The sequence below is a fragment of the Euleptes europaea genome, chromosome 12, assembly GCF_029931775.1.
Source record: "Euleptes europaea isolate rEulEur1 chromosome 12, rEulEur1.hap1, whole genome shotgun sequence".
NCBI classification, from domain to species: domain Eukaryota; kingdom Metazoa; phylum Chordata; class Lepidosauria; order Squamata; family Sphaerodactylidae; genus Euleptes; species Euleptes europaea.
This window is the reverse complement of record NC_079323.1, coordinates 18,664,017-18,679,885: the sequence shown is the minus strand read 5'-3', so window position 1 is coordinate 18,679,885 and position 15,869 is coordinate 18,664,017. Positions and strand designations below refer to the sequence as shown.

General features: G+C 49.3%; 1 protein-coding gene across 2 annotated transcripts in view; it reads right to left on the bottom strand.

The window, feature by feature from the left end:
- Positions 1-14,394: 14,394 nt before the first annotated feature.
- ELMOD1 (ELMO domain containing 1) overlaps positions 14,395-15,869 on the bottom strand; it is a 41,202-nt gene continuing 39,727 nt past the window's right edge. For both annotated transcript variants that reach the window (XM_056858596.1, XM_056858597.1), the window contains one exon: positions 14,395-14,956. In XM_056858596.1, coding sequence (XP_056714574.1) covers positions 14,784-14,956 — 173 coding nt within the window. In that variant the 3' untranslated portion in view covers positions 14,395-14,783. The remainder of the gene's footprint in view (positions 14,957-15,869) is intronic.

Genomic DNA, 15,869 nt, shown 5'->3' with positions numbered 1-15,869 from the left:
AGGCTAAAATGGAGGAGAACGACGTAAGCTGCTTTGCATCCTCATTGGGGAGAAAGGTGGGATATAAATAAAGTAAACAAACAAATGAATGAACTGTCTGTTGCCTTGAAAGCCCTATGGGGTCGCCACAAATCAGCTGCAACTCGACAGCACTTTCCAGCACCAATGTGACAGGAAATTGAGCCCCGCCGCCCAAAACTCATCCTGGGCTTGGCAACTCCACTGCCGAGAGGACTGCCGAAAGCTGGAAGTGATGTCCGTGAAGACAAAATGCGCTGATGTCATGATGCCCAGCTCCCAGGAGTATAAAAAGCCCTCAAGGGGGGATATTGGTTCTGGGCAGGAATGCTGAGCATAGATCGAGGGGGAAAGAGCCTAGGGGGCTCAAACTGTGGACCACCATTCTCTAAAGAAGAAGAGTTTGTTTTTATATGCCGACTTTCTCTACCGCTTAAGGAAGAATCAAACCAGCTTACAATCACCTTCCCTTCCCCTCCCCACAACAGACACCCTGTGAGGTAGGTGAGGCTGAGAGAGTGTGACTAGCCCAAGGTCACCCAGCTGGCTTCGTGTCTAGGAGTGGGGAAACAAATCCAGTTCACCAGATTATCCTCCGCCGCTCATGTAGAGGAGTGGGGAATCAAACCCGGTTCTCCAGACCAGAGTCCACCACTCCAAACCACCGTTCTTAACCACTACACCATGCTGGCTCTCAGAATACTGCAGATGGAGGGACAGCAGAGGAGCAAGGGGGACTGCATGGTGGTCGTGGTTAAGAGCGGTGGACTCTGATCTGGAGAACCGAGTTTGATTCCTCACTCCTCCACGTGAGAGGCAGACTCTAATCTGGTGAACCGGGTTGGTTTCCCTGCTCCTCCACATGAAGCCTGCTGGGTGACCTTGGGCTAGTCACAGCTCTCTTAGAGCTCTCTCAGCCCCACCTACCTCACAGGATGTCTGTTGCGGGGAGAGGAAGGGAAGGCAGTTGTTAGCCGGTTTGATTCTTCTTAAAAGGTAGAGAAAAGAGGTATATAAAAACAAACTCTTCTTCTTCTTCAAGGGTGCTGAGCTGGCTCTTTATGGAAGGCACCCATGTGAGGTAACTACCAAGGGAAAAAGTGATCAGGGCTGTGCCTCCGTGGTGATGAATATGCCTTCCCTAGCAGCTGCTGCCTATTCTCTTGGAGGATGTGCAGTTGCTCTAGAAGAGCTAGACAGAGTAATGAGGTTTCAGTCTCGGCTTGTTTTGCAATTCAGCTAACACCGACCTTACTCTCGAGCGCTGTAGCTTTCCTGCCTTGCCCCTTCGGGGTGTTCTCCGTCACCTTGGTTCTCTCTGCAGTTTGAAATGAATTCATCGTCTGAGCAGCGCAGCCTTTCCTGAGAGCGGCTGAAAGGCACTGAATTATTTCTCATATGGGGATTGGCGTGACATTCACTTCATGCTACGCATTCAGGGACATTCAGCCTGGAGAACGGGAGTAGATGGGGAAGACTGGGGGGAAGCAGGTGGCCATTGTCCTTCTTGACCTCGTGCCTAGCTGTTCTTGCCGGCCACAGGAACCTGCAGCTTATGAGGGCTGCTAGAACACTCATCTGGGTCTGCTTGGCCCTCCTCACAGGGAAGGTAGAGTGACCAGTGAATCCTTGTATGCTTGAATTTACTAGAAACCAGGCAAAGAGAGAAGGGAAGCATATTCCAAAAAGGGGATGCTACTACTAAGGCTCTATCCTTAATCGAGGGCCCATGGCTGAGCTGAAGAGCATCTGCTTTGGATGCAGAAGGTTCTAGGTTTAAGCCCTAGCATCTTCAGTTAATAGGGCTGCCAATCTCCAGGTGATGGCTGGAGAGCTCCTGCTATTACAACTGACCTCCAGCCGATAAAGATCAGTTCAACTGGAGAAAATGGCCGTTTTGGCAATTGGACTCTGTGGCATTGAAGTCCCTCCCCTCCCCAAACCCCACCCTCCTCAGGCTCCAATCCCAAAATCTCCAGGTATTTCCCAACTGGAGCTGGCAATCCTATCAGTTAAGGATCAGGTGGTGTGAAAGTCTGAGACCCTGGAGTTCTGCAGCCACTCGAGTTGACAATACAGGGTCTGGTTCAGTATAAGGCAGATTCACATGCTCCCTTCAATACAGAGTAGACAAGGTCTGGTTCAGTATAAGGCAGATTCATATGCTCCCTTCATGGCTATCGCTACCACCTCTGAAGCTGGGGAGATCTGAAGCAAGACTTGCAAAAGAGAACATCACATCTAGGCATTACGATACCAATCTAGGAAACCGTTCGGTTCCAAGACACATTTTAGTCTTGGAATCTGGTGTAGGCATAGAATATAAGAACATGAGAAAAGTTGCCCCTGAAACTCACTGGGTGGCCTTAGGAAAACCATTGTTCTCTCACAGCCATTAAGTGCAATATGGGGCAAGTGATACTGGCTTAGCCTCACAGGGCTGGAGTAAGGCTTACTAGTTTACTCATACATTGGAACAAGGAAGAAGACTCCTGACACAGTAAAAACCACAGTATCAATTCAGTTTGCAGGTGGGGAGAATTGCATTTCAAAGTGCTTCCCCACGTTAAAAAAATTTCAAGAAAAAAACTAGCACATCAAAGAGATGCTAAACTAATAGCTTCCTGTTTTCAGAATTTGTTCACCACTCGTATACACATGGTGGAGGGAGGAATCGAGTCCTAGGCTAAACTTGAACCAGAATGAGGGGGAAGTAGGCTATTTTTTTTCAATGGAGACCCAGAGTGGCTTATATAGCTCTCCTCTCCTGCATTTTATCCTCTTAACAATCCTGAGGTCTGTTAGGCTGAGAGAGTGCGGCTGGTCCGAGGCCACCCAGCAAGCTTCCATGGCAAGAGTGGGGTTTTGAACCTGGGTCTCAAAGATCCTCATCTGGCAATCTAACCACTACACCACACTGTCTCCCACACTGACTGCTACAGTGGCAGAGTGGCCTAGACCACATCAGACTTCAAGGTAGAGATTCAGGTATCATGTTTTTCCACCCTCCTCTACATTAAGAGCCAGCGTGGTGTAATGGTTAGGAGTGGTGGACTCTAATCTGGAGAACCGGGTTTGAATCCCCACTCCTCCACATGAGTGGTGGACTCTAATCTGGTGAACCGGGTTGGTTTCCCCACTCCTACACATGAAGCCAGCTGGGTGACCTTGGGCCAGTCACAGTTCTCTTCAAGCTCTCTCAGCCTCACCTACCTCACAAGGTGTCTGTTATGGGGAGAAGAACAGAAGGAGATTGTAAACCGGTTTAATTCTCCTTAAAAGGTAGAGAAAATCGGCATATATAAATAAACTCTTCTTCTTCTTAAGAATTATCCACAAATAGAAAGCCAATAGAACAGGCAAAGGCTAGCAAAAAAAAATTAAGTTCTAATTTTCTTCTCGCGGAGTGATTTTTGTTTGTGGGAAGCTGTGGCTCAGTTTGTAGAGCATCTGCTCAACATGCAGAAGGTCCCAGGTTCAATCACCACCATCTCCAGTTAAAGGGACTAGGCAAGTAGGTGATGTGAAAGACCTCAGTCTGAGACCCTGAAGAGCCTTTGTAGACAATACTGACTTTAATGGATCAAGGGGTCTGATTCTGTATAAGGCAGCTTCATGTGTTCATAAATGGTACATTACACCCTCATTCCATTTGATCACCTGATCCTTCTCTGCCTGAGAAATGTTACAAGTCACAGCAGACAATATTCAGCTTGGTGGACAAATGATCTGATTCTATAAAAGGCAGTTTTTAAGGTTCCTATAAAACAAATAATACACTATTCATTTGAATGATGAAGAAGTTGGTATGCCCAACATTCTTGCTTGCCATTACAAATAATGTACTGGAGAATTACAGAACATCTATATTTTGCAGATGTGTTATGAAACCTAAGCTGCCATTCGCCTTTTGTAGAGTGGGTTGAGGGGTAATGAATAACTCAGAGCTGGGATGGTTTCCAAGAGGGCCCCCCCTCCAATTCAAGCTATTTTATCAGCAGTTAAGTGGCAGTCAAAACTTCAAGAAATAATAGCCTCTGAGCCTCATTATTACACTCCCTCCCGCAAACATTCTGACCCAAATCCAGTTTCAAAATTACATTCTTGGGATGTATGAGGCAGAAGGCAACTTGTTAAAAAAAAAAAAAAAAACTGGGACAGTTTTATAGAGCAAGCCATAAATGGGGTTGTATTTGATAATTTTGTGGCTGCTTTTCTGCTAGAGAGAAAAAGAGGCTGTGCTGTGTGTGTCTCCTGGATTTTCAGAAGAGAGGCGTTGTGCCCCTGCAGAAAACCTCAACGGCACCCACACCTGCCTTGCTTAAACCCTTCCGGAGCCCACCATTTTATCCATTGTGGGGAAACCCAGTTTTTATTGCTATGTATGTTCAAAACAGGAAACCTCAACCAACCATGACTCCATTAATCATACACATGCGATAACAGGTGATTTAATAAGAACGATCTATTCGCACCTCATGCTTTTGTGCGTGCAACTATAAGCCTTGCTGTGTGAAGAAGGCCTGAAGGGCTAAGCAGCTTGTTTTCTTTGAAAGCCGATCTCCAGAGGAGGCTGAATTCTGTAGCCATTTACCGAATTCCAGTTTGGATGACAGTCAAAAAAGGAAATTGGATAAAATAGGTGCACCAGTAGACAGCTGGAGCTTCCTTTGAAGTTTTCTTCAGCGGCAGACTCACACAGGCAGGTCCCTTTATTGAGTTCAGAAAGTTGATTTACCGCAACTCCTTAGAGCGTGTAGACCATTGTTATGCGCAGTCTGAAAGTGGGTCACATATGAGAAGCGTTATGTAGGAATACTGTTAACAGGCCCAAAATGAGTGACAGAGCCAGATCAGAAATGAACGCAGAAGCAGCAAAGCTTCTTCTCAAGATTCAACACATTCTGTTCACCCATCATGGAGCTTGGTTGGGACCAGGTCTGTCCCCCACGGCCAGAGCTTTCTCCCATATGGCCACTTTGTCCTGAAGTTCCATCACATCAGGGCTGAGCGATCAAAACGGTTTCATCACAAAAGGTTTTGCTTCCACATAGACAACACAGGTGTGTGTGTGCTGGGTGCTCCAAGTTTGGGGCTTCTAGCAAATATTTAGAGATCATTCAAAAGTGTACAAGGTAGGGTTGCAGGTCCCTCTTTGCCACTGGTGGGAGGTTTTTGGGATGGAGCCTTAGAGTCCAATTGCCAAAGCAGGCATTTTCTCCAGGGGAACTGATCTCTATCGGCTGGAGATCAGTTGTAATAGGAGATCTTCAGCTAGTACCTGGAGCTTGGTAACCCTAGTACAAGCCCCCCCCCCCCGGTAGAGACTGGAGATGAGCAGGGTTGCTAAACCTCCAGGTGGGGCCTGGAAATTTCCCGATATCACAATTGATCTCCGGACGACAGAGATCAGTCCCTCTGCAGAAAAGGGCTGCTTTGGAGGATGGACTCTACGGCATGATGCCCTGATGAGATCTCTTCTCTCCCCAACCCCCCCTTCTCCTCAGGCTCCACCCTCAAAATATCCAGGTATTTCCCAACCCAGAGGGGGCAACCCAAATGAGACATGGAGCACAAAGATGCTTAAGCCCCCTCAAGTTATGTTAACGATGTTGTCAAGATCCTGGGACTAAGGTGGAGACTGAGGAGCATACAGGCTTCAAGAGAGTCTCTTGCCCACTGGGGCCTTGCTGGGATTTTTCCTCGAGGCCTACATTTCCCAGGCATCCTCCAAGCTTTGTGATTACGTTGGGGTGAAATTGGAGAGAATGGGAAGACTAATCACCACCAAGGAGGCTGGGACTTGAGAGGAACAATGTGTGTGTGTTAAGTGCCGTCAAGTCGCTTCCGACTCATGGCGACCCTATGAATGAAAGTCCTCCAAAATGTCCTGTCTTTGACAGCCCTGCTCAGATCCTGCAAATTGAAGGCCGTGGCTTCCTTTATTGAGTCAATCCATCTCTTGTTGGGTCTTCCTCTTTTCCTGCTGCCCTCAACTTTTCCTAGCATGACTGTCTTTTCCAGTGACTCTTGTCGTCTCATGACGTGACCAAAATACAACAGCCTCAAAATATGAGAGGAACAATAGCCCCCCCCCCAAAGGGGGAAGGCGTTCGCCTCCCAGGAGCTGAGTAGCAGAGAGGTTATTGCCAGTAGGAGAGGATCCCTCACCCCGGGTTACCTGGTCTGGGAAATTCCGGGAGATTTGGGGGGATGGAGCCCAGGGCAGGACCTCAGTGGTGTATAATACCATAGAGTCCACCTTCCAAAGCAGCCATTTTCTCCAGGGGAACTGACCTCTGTAATGTGGAGACCAATTATAATTCCAGATCTCCAACCACCACCTGGAGAATGGCAACCCTACTCAAGGTGGGTGGATTGGACCTGGGAAGGACCAGGTACGGTAGGCAGTAATGGTAGGAAGCTTATTTTCTTGCCAGCTCGTACTTGCATTAACTTTGCCTTGTCAATTAAAACGTATCCCCTTAAAGCTTTTGCTCCCAAGTGCCTCTGCCCACCCCCATCTGTTTGGTTACTACCCATGTTGTTCAATAAGAGTTTGTTTTAATCTGCCTGGGTTTGCACGCCTCAAGCTTGGCCGTTCCCTTGGCAATGCTCTCACCAGTGGAGGGAGGCTGTTTGGAAAGGTGAAGGGGAGCACTCAAGTCTGGGCCTTCCTTGGTGAACCCCCAGATCAGAGCGGTGTCAGCTAATTGAGGTCCTCGCCTGCTCCAGGGCCGAAGGGGGCAAGCAGGAAGGAGGAGGTGTGCGGCTAGGAGGGGACGTCCATCCTAGACAAGCCCCTGCAGGACCTTCTCAGACCCATGACAGATGTCCGTGTTAAGTTTCCCTGGTGAGGTAAACAGTGGGCTTATTAGGAAGATTGGTTGGGGAAATTGTCATGGTTGTAGTGGGGAGTTTCAGGACCTTTCTTCCAAACTCCCAATCCAAATTAGGCTCCAAGGTACCTCCTAATTATGTTTTAAAAAATCACGACGATGACCAAACACGGAATTCCCAACACGTGTCTGATTTGGCCCTCTGACAGAGGGTGTGATCGCATCATCTTTATCACCACAGTGAGGTAGTTTTTGAAGATCTGCTTGTAAGCCATTAAATGCAAAAACAATAATAATACAACAATCCTGTGAGGGTCTCTGTCTATGTGTCTCTGCTTTCCATCACCTGCTTTTGCTTTGTTATCAGTGAACTCGTAAAAGCAGTTCACACCTTCTGGTCTCAGGCGCCAGGCCTGATTGCCCCTAGTATCTTCCCCCCCGCTGTTCTTCCTGTCAGTACTCCCTCAGGCCGGTGCGGCCTTGGAAGTGTGATAGCTTCACCAGACTTCCTGGGACTCGTCTGATGTTTTGTATTATGCCAAGCTTGTAACTTCCCATAACAATAAGTGTGAACCCCAGTGCCCCAGTGCCCTGGAGTCAATATATTCTGTAAACCCGAATAGCCCCTCACTTGCAGCTTTCTACCTGTGCCTGTCTCATCTCCTGATGTCTTCAATAAATCCTTTGTTTCTTTATCAACGTCTGAACATTTGATTTGGAGAAGTAAACTCAGAGAGAGGGGATCTCTCACATTAAGCTGCAAGTCATTGCCTCTCGGACTGCTGCTGTACCTTTTGGGACAGAATGCAAGGCGACGAGGAAAACACCCCTACTACCCCCGATGCACCGAACGAACCGGTGGTGCCGGAGAAACCGGACCCCAAGGAGGAGGGTGCCAAGCCAAAGAAGCCTAGGGATCCCATCCCCGACCAAGGCCGGGACGGACGTCCCCGAGGACTTTTCAACAATTGGCTGGACTCCCCCAAGGGTTGGTCTCTCTCCCGAACCGCGGCGAAGGATCGCCGGTTGGCCTTCCCCAGCACGGGACTCGAAGGGGACCCGGCACGCAAGGAGGCCCTGATGGAGGAAGAACGCAAGCAGTGGCAGGAGGATCGCCAAGCTATGCAGGAGCAGATGGAAACCATGCAGCGTGTGATGGGTGAGATGGCAGCGGCCCTGGACGCGCTGAAAGTGCAACCGCCCGCCGGCAATCTCCCGGACGGAGCACCGGCAGCCCCTCCCGCGCCTCCTAGCCTCCCGTCCCGTCGGGACCTGAAAGTCACGTATGACGGTTCAGGGGACCAGTTGACCTTTTTCATGGTCCAAGTGGACATTTTTATGCGAGAACAAGGCCGAACCTTCACCTCCGAGGAGTCCCGGGTGCAGTACGTGGCTTCCTTACTGCAAGGAGAGGCGGCCGCCTGGATGGTGCTGCAGTATGAACTCCGCTCACCGGTGCTGCGAACCCTGGACGAGTTTATGGTAGCACTCCGAAACCGCTTTGAGGACCCGACTCTGGGAGAGCGGGCTAAAGCCTCCCTGATGCAACTGCGCCAAGGGACCAAGTCGGTGGCGCAGTATGCAAGTGAGTTCCAGTCACTGGCCAGCCGAATTCTGGACTGGAGTGAGGCCACTTTGGTACAGTGTTTCAGGGAGGGCCTCAACCCGGACCTCCAACATTGGGCCTTCATGCAAGGGAACCCCCCGGATGTGGAAGGCTGGGTTCGCCACGCTGCCGACATCGAGAATCGCAAACAACTTTTGACCTTGTCCAAACAACGCATTGGACGAGACCCGAGACCCCGGAGCGACCGGGGCCGAGACTTCCGACTGGGGGGCAGCGGGGGTCCCTCGGCTGCTGAACGCCGTAAGCGTTTTGAGACCGGTGTCTGCCTGACCTGCGGAGGTAAGGGACACTTTGCGTCACAGTGCCCCTCTCGTTCGGGCCGTCCCAACCCCCCGCGCCAAGCCCCGACTGAACCACAGAAGGCGACTGCCGAGGACCAGCCCCGCCGCAGGAGCGGACCGCCGGGCCGACGTTCCGGCGCACCCTCCGCTCTCCATGCGCGCCCCCAGGACGGAGCCTCCACTTCTACTGGCCCGACGGGGTCCCGGATTACAAGTACCACTTTTGATTCGGACGGGTCCCCGACCGCCACCACTCCTTCCCCCTCTTCCAGCGAGGAGGAAGAGTGGGAACAGCCGGCAAAAAACGCCGTCGGTCTGCTGTAGAGGGGGCTCCGCAGCAGACCGCCCCGGTTGTTGTGCAAGGAGCTCCACCGATGGTAAGCGCCCAAGAGGACAATGTATATGTGCGTGTTCACCTTTCCCTACCAAAAGGGGGTCCCAGTTTAGAATTCCCCGCTTTGGTTGACTCGGGGTGTGCCCGCACCATGATTAGTGAGGACACAGCCAAGAAACTGGGAGTCCGGCGCAAGCGGCTTCCGGGACCCCTCCGCTTTTCCCAAATGGACGGGAGTGATTTTAAACGGGGCCCGGTGACCCACAGAACTGCAGCCGTGATTATGTCCGTGGGGGAACATTGGGAACGCTTGTATTTTACCATCGCCCCTATAGTAACCCCGGTGGTATTAGGGATGAACTGGCTACGGGGACACAACCCGTCCATCGACTGGGTTGAACGGGTGCTCTCGTTTCCCGAAAACCCCTGTAGATTACATGACAAGGAACGGGTTGTCCGGTCTCCGGCCGCCGCTGTGGTAGGGTCACCCCCCCCGGCCACCGTTTCTCCTCAACTGCCCACTGAATACTCGCAGTTTGCGGACGTCTTTGATGTTAGGGAATGTGACGAACTACCCCCCCACAGAGAGACGGACTGCGCCATCGAAATTGTGGGGGAAGGCAAACTGTCTAAAGGGAAGGTTTATCCCATGAGCCCTAGTGAAAAGGCGGTGTTACGAGACTATCTGGATGCCAACTTGGCGAGGGGTTTCATACGCCCTTCCAAGGCTCCTTATTCGGCCCCAGCCTTCTTTGTGAAGAAAAAGACGGGAGATTTAAGACTGTGCATTGACTTTCGTAGGCTAAACGCCGTCACCCAGTCTAACGCTTACCCTCTCCCTCTTATTCCCGACCTTCTAGCACAATTAAAGGAGGGCCGAATCTTCACCAAACTGGACTTAATGGAAGCATACCACCGCATTCGCATTAAAGAAGGAGACGAACCCAAAACAGCCTTTTCCAGCTGTTTTGGAATGTTTGAATACCTAGTCATGCCTTTCGGACTTTCGGGGGCTCCCAGTGTGTTTATGCAATTAATTAATGAGGTTTTGCATGATTTGCTGTTTCGGGGGGTGGTGGTATTTCTCGATGACATCCTTATTTACTCTGAAACCATGGAAGAACATGTGCGCCTAGTGCGAGAAGTGCTCCAGCGGCTGCGGGAGCACAAACTATATGCTAAGGTGTCCAAATGTGAGTTCCACCAACCTTCCATTACATTTCTTGGGTACGTGATTTCCCACCAAGGGTTAGAAATGGACCCCGCAAAGGTCCAGGCGGTGTGGGATTGGGAACCCCCCACTACCCGCCGCCAGCTTCAGCAGTTTTTGGGATTCGCTAACTTTTACCGCAACTTCATTCCCAACTTTGCCCAAGTTGCGCTTCCCCTCACTGCCCTGTTGCGTACCAAGGACAAGGGGGCTAGCGCCGCGCTTCCCTCAGCCCGTTTGCAATGGTCCCCCCAGTGCCAGCATGCTTTTGAACGTTTAAAGCTGCTTTTTTCATCCGAACCCGTTTTGGCCCACCCGGATTGCACCAAGCCTTTCGTGGTGCAAGTGGATGCCTCGGATGTGGCCATGGGCGGGGCCCTATTGCAGAGGGATGAAGGGGGGCGGTTGAGACCTTGCGCCTACTTCTCCAAGAAGTTTTCCCAGTCCGAAATCAACTGGGCTATTTGGGAGAAGGAGGCGGCGGCGGTCAAACATGCCCTCACCATATGGAGGCACTTTTTAGAAGGTGCCGAACTGCCGTTTGAAGTGTGTACCGATCACAAGAATCTCGAGGCTCTCAAGGGAGCTAGAAAGCTCAACGCCAAACAAATTCGGTGGGCCCAATTCTTCGCAAAATTCCGGTTCACCCTCAAGCATGTCCCTGGCAAAGAGAATGCCCTAGCTGACGCTTTGTCACGACTTCCCCAGTATCGCAACGAGTTCGATCGCCCAGTCGACTCCCTGTTCACTCCCGAGCAGCGAGGGGAGGTTCCCAGCTTAGCCGTCACTACCCGGTCCCAAGCCCAACAACCTGACACCCCCCCTACGCTCAAAGGTATCCCGGAAGCCTTCCAACAGCGACTCCGGGACGCCTCCTTACAGGAGGAGGAGCACCATCTCCTCCCCACGGGCTTGGAACGAACCAACACCTGGTGGGTGCAAGGGGGAAAACTATATGTCCCATCCTCCCTTCGCAAAGAGGTATTGGGACTTGTACATGGTGCCAGGTTGGCGGGTCATTTTGGTTTCATAAAAACTCTTCACCTGGTACGGAGGCAGTTTTGGTGGCCCGGTATGAGATCCGATGTGGAGCTGTACGTGCGCAGCTGCCCCACTTGCGCCACAGCCAAAAGACGGATGGGAAAACCCCCAGGGCTCCTCAAACCGCTTGAGAACCCCTCCCGACCCTGGGAAGTCATCGCCATGGATTTTATCACCGACCTACCTCCAAGTCGGGGAAAGACGGTTCTCTGGGTAATCACGGACCTCTTTTCCAAACAGGTCCATTTCGTTCCATGTGCAGGTCTTCCTTCAGCCCAGGGCTTGGCTAAACTGTTCGTCACACACGTCCTCAGGCTACACTCGATCCCGAGGAAGGTCCTCTCCGACCGGGGGGTCCAGTTTGTTGCCAAATTTTGGCGAGCCTTCCTGAAGCTAATGGGGGTGGAGGAACAGGGCCTTTCTTCCGCCTATCACCCCCAGACGGATGGTCAAACGGAACGAGTAAACGCGGTGGTAGAATGTTATTTGCGCTGCTATGTAAATTTCCACCAGGACGACTGGGTCGACCTGCTGCCATTTGCCGAATATGCGTACAACAATGCGCCTCATTCCTCTACCGGCTTTAGTCCCTTCCAAGTAATATACGGGACGGAATTCGGTCCTTTCGGTTCCGCTCCCGTCACGCCAGAGCTCCAGTCCACCCCTGATCTTCAGGAGTGGATTCAGGTAGTCAAATCTACCTGGCCATGGCTGCTCAAGAATCTTGAGAGGGCAAAAAGCAAGTACAAGGAACAGGCAGACAAGCACCGATCTCTGGGATGGGAACTTAAGGTGGGAGAGCAAGTCTATCTGTCCACTAAAAACCTCCGCTCTCTGCGTCCCTGCAAAAAATTGAGCGACCGTTATGTGGGACCTTTCCCTATTACCAGAGTAATCAATGAGGTTACCGTGGAACTGGAACTCCCAAAGACCCTCAAGGGGGTCCATCCAGTCTTTCATATAAGCCTTCTCAAACCTTATGTGCCAGCTCCCCAGTTCCACCCCCCCCCCCGCACACGAGATTCCTACCGTGGTAGGGGGAGATACCCATTTGGAAATATCCAAAGTTTTAGATTCCAAATGGAAGAAAGGGAAACTGTTTTACTTTGTTCGGTGGAAAAACCTTGGGTCCGCTCACGACGAGTGGGTGGCCGCACCCCACATGGCGGCCCCTCGCTTGATCCGAGAATTCCACCTCGCTTATCCCGATAAGCCTCGCCCTCTCGAGAACCCTGGAGGGGGGCCTTAAGGGGGGCAGAATGTGAGGGTCTCTGTCTATGTGTCTCTGCTTTCCATCACCTGCTTTTGCTTTGTTATCAGTGAACTCGTAAAAGCAGTTCACACCTTCTGGTCTCAGGCGCCAGGCCTGATTGCCCCTAGTATCTTCCCCCCCGCTGTTCTTCCTGTCAGTACTCCCTCAGGCCGGTGCGGCCTTGGAAGTGTGATAGCTTCACCAGACTTCCTAGGACTCGTCTGATGTTTTGTATTATGCCAAGCTTGTAACTTCCCATAACAATAAGTGTGAACCCCAGTGCCCCAGTGCCCTGGAGTCAATATATTCTGTAAACCCGAATAGCCCCTCACTTGCAGCTTTCTACCTGTGCCTGTCTCATCTCCTGATGTCTTCAATAAATCCTTTGTTTCTTTATCAACGTCTGAACATTTGATTTGGAGAAGTAAACTCAGAGAGAGGGGATCTCTCACAAATCCCCCCCTTTCTAAACCTTCACAAACACAGGAAGCTTGTGCAAAGCTGCAGCAAGACAGACCTCACCCCGCAAATGCTGCTTAGAAGAAACACTGCTGAACCATTTTGCTTCACACCTTTTTCTTGAAAGCACACAAGCAGTCAACATGTTGGCTTAGAAATTAAACACGCACAGTTTATTATTCGAGTGACGTAATTTATTCATATAATCCACAAATAATTAGGTAATACCTCAAATTCAATCTTGCTATGCAAGCAACTCCACAAACTACCCAGAATACTAAACTTCTGAAGGTAAAAAAATACCATGGGTATGAAATGCCATGGTAAATACTATTTTTGACAGTCTACACATGGTGTCAGAAGCGGCGGGCACAATCCAAGAAGATTGACTCCTGCACAAGCCCAATAAAAAAAGAATGAAATAAACGTAGGTTCAATTCTGTACACCTTTCCACTCATTTTAACAGGGTTGTTTTATGCAAAAAGTCTTTCACTTGGACGGAGTGTGGGTGTTTGTTTTAAGAAAATAAGACAATGCTTTGTCCTATGCTTGTTTTTATGAGCTATGTTTTTTCCTTCCTGCCTTCTAGTTAATTTACTCCTCATAGCCCTCAGTTAGAAACTGAGCTGACCACTCAAAGTCCCGAGTTCAATATGTCAAACCTAAGAATACGGATTTTTATTTGCTCCTCTCTCAAGGCAACCCAACACACTCATGATCAATTCTGTGTTGCACTCAGGACATGTGGAAACACAACATGTCAACCTTGCATTATCAAAGCAGCGCAAATCAAACTTAGTCACAATCGTATGGATATGGTGGTGTTATTGTAATGTGAACTTCTGAAAAAAAGAGAAAACCTTCCTTTCCTTGCCTATCTGTACATTTTCTGATCTTTGCAATCAACATAGTGAATGCTTTCAAAACTCTCTCAATGTTCAACTTCCTGCACTATCGGTCGCATCATTATAAATATTGTGTGTTAAAAATTATTCCCACATTTGTATCATAAACCTCATATTTTTCATGACACATGCACAGGGAAAAATGCCTTTCCTTTTCATTTACTTTGCCTATATGAGGCTCAAGTTACATATACTGTTCCAAATAATGTACAAATACGGGGCACGATTCATCCAAAGTTGAGCCCTTTTCTGCCCCGTTCATTTTATTGGGAAAGATTTACACACAGGGCATAAAAAAAATCAGCGGGATACAAAAGTGCTCAACTTCACCTGGATCGTGACCATTTTTAAAGTATTCTTAGTTATCATAAAACAAAATCAGTTAAGTTAAAAGGCTTCCACAAGACACATTTTCCAACTAAATAATTCCACATATACAAAAAAAAAAATCTCACAGCTAGAGAACCACAGTTCTTTAATTGAATGCTGAATTATGGGGGGGACAGGGAAGGGAGAGGGAAAAGAGACTTAAAAAAATAGAAAAAACTTCTTCATACGGGGACATCAATTCAGAATGTTTTAACACTGCAAAATGCCGCAATATGAGCACTCCATTTTCATGACAAGCCCCTCCCCGCCCAAAGGAGCAGCGCAAGGAGAGGTGCCGAAAAAGAGAACGAGAGAGATGAAATACTGCACCAAGAAGCATGCATACAATCGCTATGGTCATTCCGTACACGAGCGATTTTTATTCTCTAGGATGGTGGCCTAAACATGTGAATGAGGCAGTGTTTCCAAACCAAACCCAGTCAACGCCTACAGGTTTATCAAGCTTTCTGAGGCAGCGAAGTGCGGGCACAGGGCCATGTCTGGGTTCTGGAGCTGTTTGAGGATGCGCTTGTGGAACTTCTCCCGCACGCGGTTGAACTCCATGATGTCCATTGGATCCTCCTCAATCCAGAACTTATGGAATTCATGCATCAAATAGCCTATCGTTGGATGAAAAACACACAAAAGGTTTAGAGCGCCACTGAAGAAGCACTGTATAAAAGAATTATTTTATAGAATCATAGAGTTGGAAGCGACCACCAGGGTTATCTAGTCCAACCCCCTGCACAATGCAGGAATTAACAACTACCTCCCCCCCACACATCCCCAGTGACCCCAACCCTCCCCCTGCCATGCAGGATCCCACAATCAAAGCACTCCCGACAGATGGCCATCCAGCCTCTGCTTAAAGACCTCCAAAGAAAGGGACTCCACCACCCTCCGAGGCAGCGCATTCCACCATCGAACAGCCCTCACCGTCAGAAAGTTCTTCCTAATGTTTTGGTGGAATCGCTTTTCTATTAGTTTAAATCCATTACTCCATGTCCTAATCTCTGGAGCAACAGCGAACAAGCTAGTTCCCTCATCAACATGACATCCCTTCAAATATTTAAACATGGCTATCATGTCTCCCCTCAACCTTCTCTTCTCCAAAGTAAACAAACCCAGCTCCCTAAGTCTCTCCTCATAGGGCATGGATTCCAGACCTCTGACCATTCTGGTCGCCCTCCTCAGGACACGCTCCAACCTGTCAACATCCTTTTTAAATTGTGGAGCCCAAAACTGGACACAGTTTATATATTTAGTCTGTATTATAAAGGGTCATTTTGTAAGACTTGCATTGCAAATATAATATGTACCTTGGCTACTATTGAATTCACATTTATATACAAACACATTGTGAGTCCTGAATATAAGTTATACCAATAGCTGGATACCATTTTATATTTTGTTGGTCTTGTACATTTAGTACCTGACTCCCCACTGTTCACCATTATTGAGTACACTGTGTATCAGAAGTCCTGCTATGGCATTCCATGTTTAAAATACATCACAAAACAAGACACCAATGAA